This window comes from Oncorhynchus gorbuscha, linkage group LG12 (assembly GCF_021184085.1).
Source record: "Oncorhynchus gorbuscha isolate QuinsamMale2020 ecotype Even-year linkage group LG12, OgorEven_v1.0, whole genome shotgun sequence".
Classification (NCBI taxonomy): Eukaryota; Metazoa; Chordata; class Actinopteri; order Salmoniformes; family Salmonidae; genus Oncorhynchus; species Oncorhynchus gorbuscha.
In genome coordinates, this window is record NC_060184.1 from 45,015,493 (window position 1) to 45,028,132 (window position 12,640).

The 12,640-nt window shown below is 43.9% G+C and overlaps 1 protein-coding gene across 1 annotated transcript in view; it reads right to left on the reverse strand.

Annotated features, from left to right (window-relative positions):
• Positions 1-4,512: 4,512 nt before the first annotated feature.
• Positions 4,513-12,640, reverse strand: part of LOC123991050 (transcriptional activator GLI3-like) — a 181,850-nt gene continuing 173,722 nt past the window's right edge. The window contains exons 12-15 of the mRNA XM_046292192.1: positions 11,938-12,102; positions 11,269-11,547; positions 9,384-9,789; positions 4,513-8,753 (exon numbers count right to left, since the gene is read on the reverse strand). Coding sequence (XP_046148148.1) covers positions 6,328-8,753; positions 9,384-9,789; positions 11,269-11,547; positions 11,938-12,102 — 3,276 coding nt within the window. The 3' untranslated portion in view covers positions 4,513-6,327. The remainder of the gene's footprint in view (positions 8,754-9,383; positions 9,790-11,268; positions 11,548-11,937; positions 12,103-12,640) is intronic.

Consider the following 12,640-nt stretch of genomic DNA (forward strand, 5'->3'; position numbering starts at 1 on the left):
ACCTGGTCCTTATGTTAAAGCTTCTGGAAAGCGGCATCCAAGTGTGAGGATTAACAAACTAGTACCCCACAGAGTACATGTAATATCTGTACAATGTAATTACTAGGTGTTATAAAGGATTTCGCTAGTTAAAAGGAAATGTATCTTGAAATGATTGTGTACCTACAAAGTACGTTACCCATTCTGACAATCTAACGTCAGCTTTTGAAAGCGCCATCCAAGTGAGAAAGTGAACACATCATATAGTACATATCTGTAATATCATAAGTACAAGGTTGCCGCTAGTTACACAGGATTTAGTCTTTACAGTGTTGTTTTATAGTTAACTATGAGCTATTTCTATATTATTACTTATTACTCATTATAAACTGGATGGTTCGAGCCCTGTATGCTGATTGGCTGACAGCCGTGGTACGACAAAACATGTATTTTTACTGCACTAGTTACGTTGGTAACTAGTTTATAATAGCAATAAGGCACATCAGGGGTTTGTGGTATTTTGGGCATATACCACACCTCCTCAGGCCTGATTGCTTAATAACCAAGTGAAAATACCTACAAACAAAAGATGAGCTTCTACCTTAGTCAACTTTATTGCAAAATGTACATTTCTTAGATTAAACAAAGATATAGGCCTACTAAATACCATAAAAATAACTATTCTAGCAGTGACTCAAATATGTAGCCTAAACAGTATGGTGAATAGTCCTAGGTCCTGGGGAACCAAAGGGGTGTACATTTTTGTTTTTGCCTTAGTGCTACACACGTGATTCAAATCATCAACTCATCAGGCTTTGATTATTTGAATCCGGTGTGTAGTGCTAGGGCAAAAACTAAAATGTACACCCCTTTGGTTCCCTAGGACCAGGATTAAGAACCACTGGCATAGCTAGCTAATCTTGAAAGATTGGATTGTCTTTTTTCTCCCTTTTTAACATTACAAGTACCAATGGAAATCGAGAACTCTGTCTGACTGTCTTCATCTATTTCTTTCTGGTAAGCATTTTCCCATCCTGGAGTCTGAGACCTTGTGGGAAACTGTGGCTGAGAAGAAGAATTGATGACAATTTAGCATAGAAACTGCAGTACTCCTAGTTATCATCATCATGGTTTCTAAAGTTTAGGCATATACAATGCCTTCAGAAAGTATTCACACCCCTTGACTTTTTCCACATTTTGTTATTACAGACTGAATTTAAAATAAATTAAATTGAGATTTTGGGTCACTGGCCTACACACAATACCCCATAATGTCAAATTGGAATAATGTTTTTAGAAAAGTATTCAACCCCTATGTTATGGCAAGCCTAAATAAGTTCAGGTATAAAAATATGTCACATAATAAGTTGCATGGACTCACTCTGTGTGCAATAATAGTGTTTAACATGATTTTTTATGACTACCTCATCTCTGTACCCCATACATACAATTATATATAAGGTCCCTCAGTCGAGCAGTGAATTTCAAACACATATTCAACCACAAAGACCAGGGAAGGTTTTCCACAATGCCTCTCAAAGAAGGGCACCGATTGGTAGATGAGGAGAAAAAAAACAGACATTGAATATCCCTTATTAATTACACTTTGGATGTTGGTATCAATACAGCCAGTCACTACAAAGATACTTCTTAACTCAGTTGCCGGAGAGGAAGAAAACCATTGTTTTGGGGGGGAATAAAAAGAAACAGAATAGAGAAAAGTAAAAACAAAATCCTAGAGGAAAACCTGGTTCAGTCTGCTTTCCAACCAACAATGGGGGACAAACTCACTTTTCAGCAGGACAATAATCTAAAACACAAGGCTAAATATACACTGGAGTTGCTTACCAAGATGACAGTGAATATTCCTGAATTGCCTAGTTACAGTTTTGACTTAAATTGGCTTGAAGGTCTATGGCAAGACTTGAAAACAGCTGTCTAGCAATGATTAGCAACCAAATTGACAGAGCTTGAAGAATTTTTTAAAGAATAATGTGCAAATATTGTGCAATTCAAGTGTACAAAGCTCTTAGAGACTTACCCAGAAAGGTCATTCTAACATGTATTGACTCAGGGGTAATGAATACTTGTGAAAATTAGATATTACTGTATTTCATTTAAATATATTTGCAACATTTTCTTAAAACACGTTTTTAGAAAGCAATCTGTTTTGCAGATGGACAGACCTTGACACAATGCCTTTAAATAATTGCACCAATCCATCCCATCCGAAAGGGAGAATGTTCCTCAACAGTGAAACCCTTGCAAGGTTACATGATGGATTAAGAGTTTGTCTTGTGACAATTTTAAGTGCATTTATAAACCATTATTCAACCAAGCTTAATAGGCTTACAATTTGGTAAGCACAAATGACTAGCTCACAATTTTAATCATAAGTGTTTATTAATGTGTCAAAAAAAATCTATGGTTAAAGTAATTGACCTATCAAATGCACAAATAAATGATTTAACAATTTAAAGTATTTATTTATGTGAACCTGTTTTTGCCTTTGGGCCTAGACATCTGACATCTGAGGTCATTCATTTCAATTAACTGAATTAATTGAATTTCTTTCCTTCTTAATGCTTTTGAGCCAATCAGTTGTGTTGTGTTTGGTAAAAGACCAAGTCCATATTATGGCAAGAACAGTCAGTCAATACGGAAAATTTCAAGAAAATTTAAAGAACTTTTAAAGTTTTTTCAAGTGCAATCGCAAAAACCATCAAACGCTATGATGAAACTGGCTCCCAAGAGGACCGCCACAGGAATGGAAGTTGCTGCAGAGGATAAATTCATTTAGTTACCAGCCTCAGAAATTGCAGCCCAAATAAATGCTTCACAGAGTTCAAGTAACAAACACATCATCTGTGTGAATTTTTATTTTATCTTTATTTAACCAGGCAAGTCAGTTAAGAACAAATTCTTATTTTCAATGACGGCCTAGGAACAGTGGGTTAACTGCCTGTCCACGGGCAGAACGCCAGATTTGTACCTTGTCAGCTCGGTGGTTTGAACTTGCAACCTTCCAGTTACTAGTCCAACGCTCTAACCACTAGGCTACCCTGCCGCCCCGTGATTCAGGCCTTCATGGTCGAATTTCTGCCAAGAAACCATTACTAAAGGACACCAATAATAAGAAGAGACTTGCTTGGGCTAAGAAACACAAGCAATTGATATTAGACAAGTGGAAATGTGTCCTTTGGTCTGGAGCCCAACAAGTGCTCAGCATATGTGGGAACTCCTTCAAGATGGTTGGAAAAGCATTCCAGGTGAAGCTGGTTGAGAGAATTCTAAGAGTGTGCAAAGCTGTCATCAAGGCAAAGGGTGTCTATTTGAAGAATCTCAAATATACAAAATGTAAATATTTTTGGGTTACCTCATGATTCCATAGTTTTGAAGTCTTCACTATTATTCTACAATGTAGAAAATAGGACAAATAAAGAAAACCCTTGAATGAGTAGGCGTTCTAAAACGTTTCACCGGTAGTGTATATACACTAAAAGACTGATAGGGGGCGGTGTGTTGAAGCTGCTGTGCCTCCATCTTTGCACTCCCCCGCCATTGTAAAACACATTTTGGAAGCTATTAATGTTAATGTTTATATTCATTTTACACACGTTTTTCTATTACAGACACCTTAATGAATACTTAAAAATGAATGAATACAGTACCTTTAAATGTTATTATGTGAGCTAAAAATAAATAATATCTTAAAACATTGTCCATAAAGTCAAATCAAATGTAGATAATTAATGTTACTGTCCCCACTACAAAAATACATACACAATCCTGGGTTTATATACATCACTGGTAATTAGAATGTAAAAAGGACCCCTTAAAATGAAGTGTTACTCACAGTATTTCTACATTTGCTTATATATACATTTAAAAGCCAATTGAGGAGAAGATATGACAATATTTTTGGACAAACACGAAGGTAATACATCTATTTTTATGTTTTTGAATAGGCACTGGCTTGTGGTCTGAAGTGCATGCATGACTGTTAGTGTAGAATTTAAATTCTTACTGATGATCAGAAGGGGGCAACAAAAGCACAGACTTCGATTATCCATATTTCAATGTGTAAGAATTGAGGGTACATGGAGGTTGGTACAGACAATCAGTGAGGTCCAACAGAAATTGCATTTCCTTTTAATGTGTGTGTAATTTATCCTCTTTAAAATAAAAAAATTGATTTTGACCCAATATGTTGGAACAAGATTTGATGTGAGAGTACAGAAGCTCTCAACCTGATAGCCTGAGGTTTAGACAGATTGTTTAGTGATTTAATCCCATTACAAGGACAGTGACTTTATTAGTAATGCTTGGTAATGCAGTAATTCTTACCAATGTAGTTTGTCGTATGCAGAAATGGAAGTGACGTTCGCAGTCAATGGATCATTCTCTCGTTTATTTGTTTGTTGTGGTGGGTTAATGACTTTAAATCCAACAAACCTATGTAACCTATCGGTTCACATCCATCTGAGTCTGTGTTTCACAAACCAGCACACATGCAAGACAGAAGACTTGAAATATAATTTCCTTTTTTTTATTAAAACCATACAAACATTTGTGGTCAGTTAGAAAAGAGCAAAGTGGCTCTTCACCACTCAGAGCCAAATCTGCCTGGTCTGGGAATCCCTGCTTTTAAGAGTCATTTCTTTATTGACCCCTCTGCCTCATCCTCATATCTGAGCTAAACCTACAGAAAGAGTCATATATTTACAGGTATAAAAAAAAGGCAATAGTAAAAAAAGAAAGAAAAAAGATTAACAAACATGAAAGTTAATGCATTTCAAACATTTCAGTCTTTTCGATAATCCGTTTTTAAATATAAATGTTTATGTGAATTGTACAGGTCTCACAAGACACTTAACATGTGTTTCTTTTCAGAATTAACAATGGAAGATTGGCAGTGATCTTTTTATTTTCCGACAGGCAGGTTTTATTAAGGCACATACCTCATATGGCCATTCACTCTGGTCCTTTCACGAGGGAATGAGTTCTTACTTTTTCCAAAACAAAACACCGATGCACAGCTACAACTACAGCTACAAAGACAAAAAAAGTACCAAAAAACACCAAAACAATTCCGTACCTCATTACTTTGCCACTGAAACTATTTCAAATACTGTACACTGTCATGTGGGATTGCAAGGTGATACTAACACGGTTGAAAGGGTCACTACACTCCATAGTGGCAGGACATATATTGTACTCTTTTGGAGAATAGAATATGGATGATCCACTATAAATGTCTATCAGACAAAAAAAGGTTCACATTTCTCTAAAATGTTCAAATACAATTGTGGATAAAAAAACAGAAAACAAATGGTACCCTTTTTTAAGATCAGTGAATCATGTGCTACGCTTAGAATTAATGGATGATCTGTTGTATAAAAAAAGTAAAAAGAATGTCCCATACTGTCCATAAATGCTTGTTTTCTACAGAAAGCACCTCAAAACAAAAATCTGATTTTCACAAAGAAAATATGGAGAAAACCCCCCACATTGGTATATATACACCTGTGAGTACCATTACAGACATTGCAAATCAAGCAGATTTGGAGTATGAACTAAAGGGCTACGTTTTGGCGCTTGTAATTCAAAGACTTTGAATATTATCGTAATACTCTGTCAAACACACCCACTTGGTAAGACTTGGTAGAAGCACTGAAACACTAACATTTACATATTCTCAAAAGTAACATACTAACAAAATTAGAATCTTTCTATAACAAGTAAATACAGAAAGATTAACTAACAACCAGGGGACTTTTGACCCTCTTATGATCTGATAACATAAGGATTTATATGAGGTGATTGTTGGACCATAATGGTAAATGGCACATCCAATAGGATTAGATACTTAGCACGTGGGCTAGTCTATGTACTTATGAAGACAGTGTTTATGTTTGACCTTGAATACAACATGCATTTATACCAACAGTGTACAGCAAAAAAAACAGCAACGATACACAGATTAATGTTCCAAAGGGACAAGACCAGAAATGCCATCAGAGGCCTCAATCGCTCATCAGTAATACAAAGGGAAGGGCTTCCAAAAATAGCCTTCATTACAGAAATTGAATATACCTATATATAATTTTTGACACATCCCTTGCCTCAGAAGAGAGGGGGTGACACTTTTACAAAATAAATCATTTTGGCAACAAATCTGTTTTGGGAAACACTTTAGGTAAGTATAATAAACTGTGATAATTTGTCGCTTTGTTATAAGTGTTGCCATCTTTTTTCCTCTTTCAGTTCTTTACATGCATCAGGTTTTTCCTCTATTTCCTTTTAGACAGGGGAGGGAGGGATAGAGCGAAGGAAAGACAGAGTTAGTTACTGCATAATGGCCAGGAACTTGCTCTCCTCGGCGAGGGTGGTGAGGAAGGAGCTCATGTCCCCGATGGCCATGTTGCTGAGGTTGGAAGGCACCATGCCCGCGGTGCTGTGGAAGGTGGCAGAGGCCCGGGGAGTGGTGAGGCGGGACGAGGTCTGGGACAGGCCTTGGAAGATGGAGGGGCTGATCACCCCCGATACCAGACTACTCTGGTCGTAGCCCAACCCCACATTATCCAGCATGGCGTCGAAGTCCAGTGCCACCACGTCGTCTTGCACGTTGGCTGAGCCGCCCACGCCACTGTCCACCGTACTGGTCACCTGGTCGGCACCCGGAGATAGTAGACAGGCTGGGACTGAGGAGTGCACGTCTAGACCCACCTGCTCGGTCATGGTTTCCAGCAGACACTGCTCCTCCAGGGGAGGGAAGGACGAGGCCTTGGTCTCCACCGGGTCAAAGCACACAGCCTGGTCGCTGAAGCCCTGGTCCAGATAGTCCTGGTCAGGAACCTCCAGCTTCAGCCCGGACACCTGACGGGCCAGGGAGCAGTGGCTGCCTTGGTTGCTCAGACTCTGCTGCTGCTGGGAAATGTTCTGATGGGTAAGGTTGACATGGCTACCGTTGGTGGTGCTCGGTCGGATATTCAGGTATTGCTGTGGTCTGGCCGGGTGCATGCTGTTGGCCTGCTGCAGGCGGGGGGAGGCGGCGGCCAGGAGTTGGTGGTGGAGTGCCGGGGAGAGGCTGGATAGGCTGTCCATGGAGGCCCGGCTGAGGAGCAGGTTTTCTCCGATCTGCCTGGAGGTTCTGTGGTTCTGGGTCTGGTTGTGATACTTCTGCTGGCCGTAGCCCTGGGGCAGAGGCCCGAGGTTGATCTGGGAGAAGTCAGGGCGGCCAAAAGTGTGTGTGGGGTTGTGGTCATTCCCTTTCATCTCCATGCAGGAGTGGGTGGTCACCTCTGACTTTAGCCCGCATGGAGGCTGAGGTTGGGACTGGGCTGGCTGGGCACAGCGTTGGTTCTGGAACTCTCTGGCGAATGGTTGTTGCGGCTGCACCACCATGTTCCCAAACCTCCCTAATGGCGAACCGGCAGCCAGACCTTGGTGCTGCTCTGTGGAGGCCCATCGACTACACCTCTGCTGGGACTGGGCCTGGGGCTGTCTCTGTGGAGACCTCTCAGCACTCCCTGAGCTCACCTCATTCCACTGGATGGGCATGCCGTCTTTACTAGGGCTCTTTCTCTCCAGTTCCTGCCGCTGTTGGTGCTGCTGGGGGCTGTGGAAGCACTGGTTCAGCCCTGGGCCCTGGTCCTGTAACTCCCCCCCAGGGAGATGTCCAATGACCCCAGCCACCTGGTTCTCCATGTAGTTGTTATAGGAGCCTGCCTTGTCCTGTGAGCGGAGGTACTGCACCATGTCGTCAGGCAGCATGTCCTCATCCCCCAGCATCCCCCCTTCCTCCATGGCCAGGGCCTCCAGGGCTGTGTTCTCCATGATGCTGGGGGGGCAGGGCGAGGAGAGCAGGCCCCCTCTCTGTAGGTTCATGTCGGAGCGCGTGTAGTTCTGCAGACTGAAGCTGCGGCCCTTTGCCGTGGGGTGCTGGAGGCCTGATAGCGGGGGCAGAGGGTGTATGTTGTTAAGGCTGCTGAAGCACTGGACCTGGGGCAGCCCAAAGAACTCCGGTGTTTGCTGAGGGTGGGTCCGCACGGGGTCGCTGGCTCTCCGGTCCGGACCGTTCCCTGGGCCCTCGCCGGGGTAGAAGCCCCTCCGCCAGTAGTCTCGGTAGCCACCGTGGCACCCGTACCTGTTGGTGGTGCTGCCATCGCTGCAGCGGCGCGACCTGACCAGCTGGGGCATCACATAGTTGCCTCCAGCTCCGTCCTGGACCTCGCCCATCATGGCCATGTGGGTCTTCAGACTCATGCACTCTATGTTGGGCAGCGGTGTTGGGGGTGGGCCGCCCGTGGCAGCAGCATACTTGGCCTTCAGGTAGTAGTGCTGCGCAGGCGTGAGGTTGAGCATCCCCTTGGTCCCTCCCCCGACACCCGCCCACCCCCCACCCACAAACACCCCTCCTCCTCCACCACCTCCCCCGCACTGGCTGGCCTCGCTGGAGCGGCGTGAGGCGTCGGTAGAGATAGGGTCGTAGGAGTCGGCGGAGCTGAGGTTGTGGTGGCGGTAGTGGTGACTAGGGGTGTTGGCTGCCTCGCTCTGGGATGCCTGGCTGGAGCGCCGCGAAGAGAAGCACGGCGAGATACCCGAGGAGCGCCGGCTGCTGCTCAGGTATGCTGAGCTGGTGGCGCTACCACAGCTGTCCCGCCGGTCACCGCGCTCAATGCTGTAGAGCATACTGAGCACCGTAAGTTCTGTGCTTCCCAGCTCGGGACGAGGGGGAGGCTTCGGCTGGGATAACCTGCCCAGGTATGGATCTGAGGAGGGCGAGACAGAGGAGGAGAAAGATAGGGGAGGGAGAGAGAGAGGGGAGACAGAAAAAGAGAAGAAGAAGGAGGGGTAGTGGAGATGTGTGAGGGGGAGAAAGAAAAAAAGAGGGCGAGAAAGAGAGGGGATGGAGAGAAAGATGAGCACAATATAAGTGAAGAGAGATCCCTCAGACAGATGCAACCTTCTCACAAATACAACTGGCACAGTTTGGCCATGAAATTCTATTACATGCTTTAATCACTGATATGATATATGGTATGATACGATATGGGTTTGAAAGTGATTTCCAGCGGAACAGAGAATTTTACGAATTTTTTACGCCTGTGTATTCAAGTCCGATCTGCCAGGGGGAAATTCCAAGTAATCAAACTGAGATCTGCTGAGACATTTGGAGTTATTTTCACAACCCAATACTAGTGTCAATATTATTTGACATATCTTTTCGCCTTTACAGCATCCAGGGACGTTTAATAGCAATATTGAATGCCCATGGAGTACAGCATGTAAAACACACTTCACACCTTTACTAAGTCCCTGTAATGAAACACTATTTTTCTTTGTGTATAGCCTCAGAGGACCCAGATAGGGTGGTGGATATGACCATGGTGGGTCCTTACCCTTCCCCAGGATGGTGGGCAGCGTGGCAGGTCCCTTGGGTGGCGGTGTGGGTGACAGCCTGGGTATGGTGCCTCCTCCTCCGTTCACCTGCTTCAGCCTCTCCATCTTCATGTGCTCCATCCATCTCATGGGTCGGCCCACACTTCTCCTCGCCTGCAGCGCCAACGTAGCCGCTGTGGCTGTGGACACAGTGGAGTCCATGATGGGGGCCCCACAGCCCCCTTCTAACTCCTCCAACACCTTCTCCTCCTCATCCTCCAGCTCCTCATACTCTCCCAGTCCCTCGCCCAGTCCGAGCCCCACCCTTCCCCTCACAGCAAGCTGGACTCCACGGCTGGGATAGGCGCTGATGAAGGACTGGTCACTGCTGCATGTAGACTGACCGCCAGGGCTTGGCTGAGACGTCTGCCGGGGGGGAATAGGGGTGCGAGTATCAAGTAAGTGATGAAAAGAGAAGACGGGAGGGGAAGAATAGGAGGGCTCAATTATTATGGGACACATTAAAGGGATTTTTATGTCTCTGTTTCCAGTATGAAGGAAGTTAGAGGTAGTTTCGTTAACGCTAGTTAGCAATTGCGCTAGAGCTGGTTTGCAACTTCTTGCACGCAGAGACATGTAAATGGTATCCACAAGTTCATCTGACTCTGTGAAAGAAGATAAAGGGCCTCTTGTCAAAATCCCAAAGTATCACTTTAAGGACCATTTTATTATATTAAAGGTCTGAGCCATGTGATAAAAACGCACAATGACACCATGTGATGCAGCTGCCTGGGACATGTTTTCCACAGGAGTAAACAATAACACAATGATTGATCATATTAACGCATTCCGTCTGATCATAACCAAATACCACCTTCAAATCTACAGGCCACAGAACCATCGGAGGTTTGCTTTCAACTGTCATTACAATATGTGTAAACACAGACAATCTTTCCCTCGTAGAGCTGTGGGTTTGTCCAATGTCTTTTCTTCTGTAAACCACGAGGACAAAGGATTATTTTCAGACTGACTAAGAAAGGGCTTACTCTGATATACCCAAATGGAGTGAAGAGAAAGATTCTCAATTTTTTGGCATCATACAAAATTGCAAAACAAGAATTTGTAGTTTGAATGGGCCTAGTCTCATCTCATCTTGGTTCCACCCAATGCATTTGGCTGCACAATAGAGCCCTAGGCATTGTTGGGTATTCTACACATAAACATTATTGGAAATGGTTGGAAATGCAGTTAGTTCTGCCCTAAGGCATTTAACTTGCTTTGAGCAAACGTTACTCTCCAAAATAAAGAAAATGATTATAATCAAGAGAATTTCTCAATCCCAAGTGGCGACGACCATGGACAGCTTTGTAAATATGACTAATGAGACAAATGCTGATGCCACATGGAAAGAGGAGATAAGGAAAGCGGCCAACAGGCTACTGAATGGGTATTACAAGGTGAGTGAGAGACATACGTTTTTTTTTACAAACGCAACATGGCAACATGAAGAGACACCTAATCTCACCTGATTACCCACTGTCCATAGAGAGATAGAGGGACGAGTAATGCATGGAAAATTGGACAGAAGAAAACATTAATTCGTTATAGGGTTATTCGTAAGTGGTTTGATTACACACAAAACACACGTACGGTCCACGGGTTTAAGTGAACATCACGGTACATTACACAGTTCGAGTTAAAGTAAAAATAGATTGAGCGTTGTTAGAAGCTACTGTATTAGGGTGACATTTCAGATAGAGCTGGGCTGTTACCCCCATAGAAATATAATTACTAGAATGGGCATCCCCATTCAATTCAACGATTCGTGTTTGGTGGACCAGCGGCAGTAATTCTATTTCTATGGTTATCCCATTATGCAGTGTTAGACCTCAGAGAGGGGCTCACCATGGGTTTCTCTGTCTTGATGGACTTGACCTGCAGACATTCGTCCTGTTTCGAGGTAGAGTGGTTGTACTCCCTTTGGTCTGCGTACCCTCCCAGCTGCCCTGGTGACGGGCCCTGTCCATTCCCCCCCTCCTGGGGAGGGGGTCGTGGGTAGGTGTCGCTGCGCTGCTTCTTGGTAATGTGCGCCTCGGGCCCGTGCACGGTCTTGACGTGCTTGCGTAGGGAACTGGGGTCTGTGTAGCGCTTGGTGCAGCCCGGGATCTTACACACGTAGGGTTTCTGGAACATTGAAATACATTATATTGTATTCTTTTGTTAGTATATTATACATTATATTAGTACACTGTTCGATTTAATTCAATGTTCTGGAAGGAGAGTAGATGGGGATGCTTCTGCTTCTAAATGTGTATATTTTGGTCATTTAGTAGACACTTTAATTCAGAGCAATTTACAGCAGTAATTAGGGTTAAGTGCCTTGCTCAAGGGCACATTGACAGATTTTTTCCCAAAGTTCTTAACTGCTAGGCTACCTGCCGCTAAAGGCCTCCAGCAATGGACAGCATGTTCACATACAGTCAGTGGTGTAGGTAAATTACCTGTCGCTGAGCTGTGTGTGTTTGTGCACACGCATATGCTTCCCTGCATTTGCTTGAGTGCATATGTTTGTACCTCGTTGGAGTGTGTGCGGTTCTGGTGCTTGGCTCTGTCTGAGGCGTTGGAGAAGGCCTTGTTGCAGCCCTCGTGTTCACAGACGTACGGCTTTTCTCCAGTGTGGGAGCGCAGGTGGGTCTTCAGGTTCTCCAGGCGAGAGTAGGCCTTGGGACAGCCCTCAAACTACACAGAAGAAGAAGAAGAACACACACATCAAACACAGCTCTGCGTCATCCTGGCAGACAACAATTACCCCCAAAATATTACTGACCTATGCAGTAATGTGACAGACTGTTGATTAAATGTAATCATCACAACCATTTAACAACGACTATCTCTTTATGTATTCCTATATCTAAGGCCATGGATGTAAAGTCAACTTTGTGGGAGTGTAGAGCTCTACTACCTGACCCGACCCGAGCCCGACGGGCCCTAACCCGATGTGTAATGTTGGGCCTGTTTTTTCAAAAACTAGGGTATGGGCAGGGCTCTGGTATCACTAAATTGATCACCGTGCTCTGCTGTGCAGTACAGTCAAATCTGAGTAAGATCATAACATGGCTTCAACCTCATCACAATAAAACAGGAGAGATTATTTCACAGAAAATAATAATGTTCCTTGAGTTTTGTCGGAGTCTAGAGTGAAAAGTAACTGTCTCATCATTGAGCAGAGTAGCCCAAGTCGAGCCATTTCTATGGATATTCACAGAGCGCCATAAGC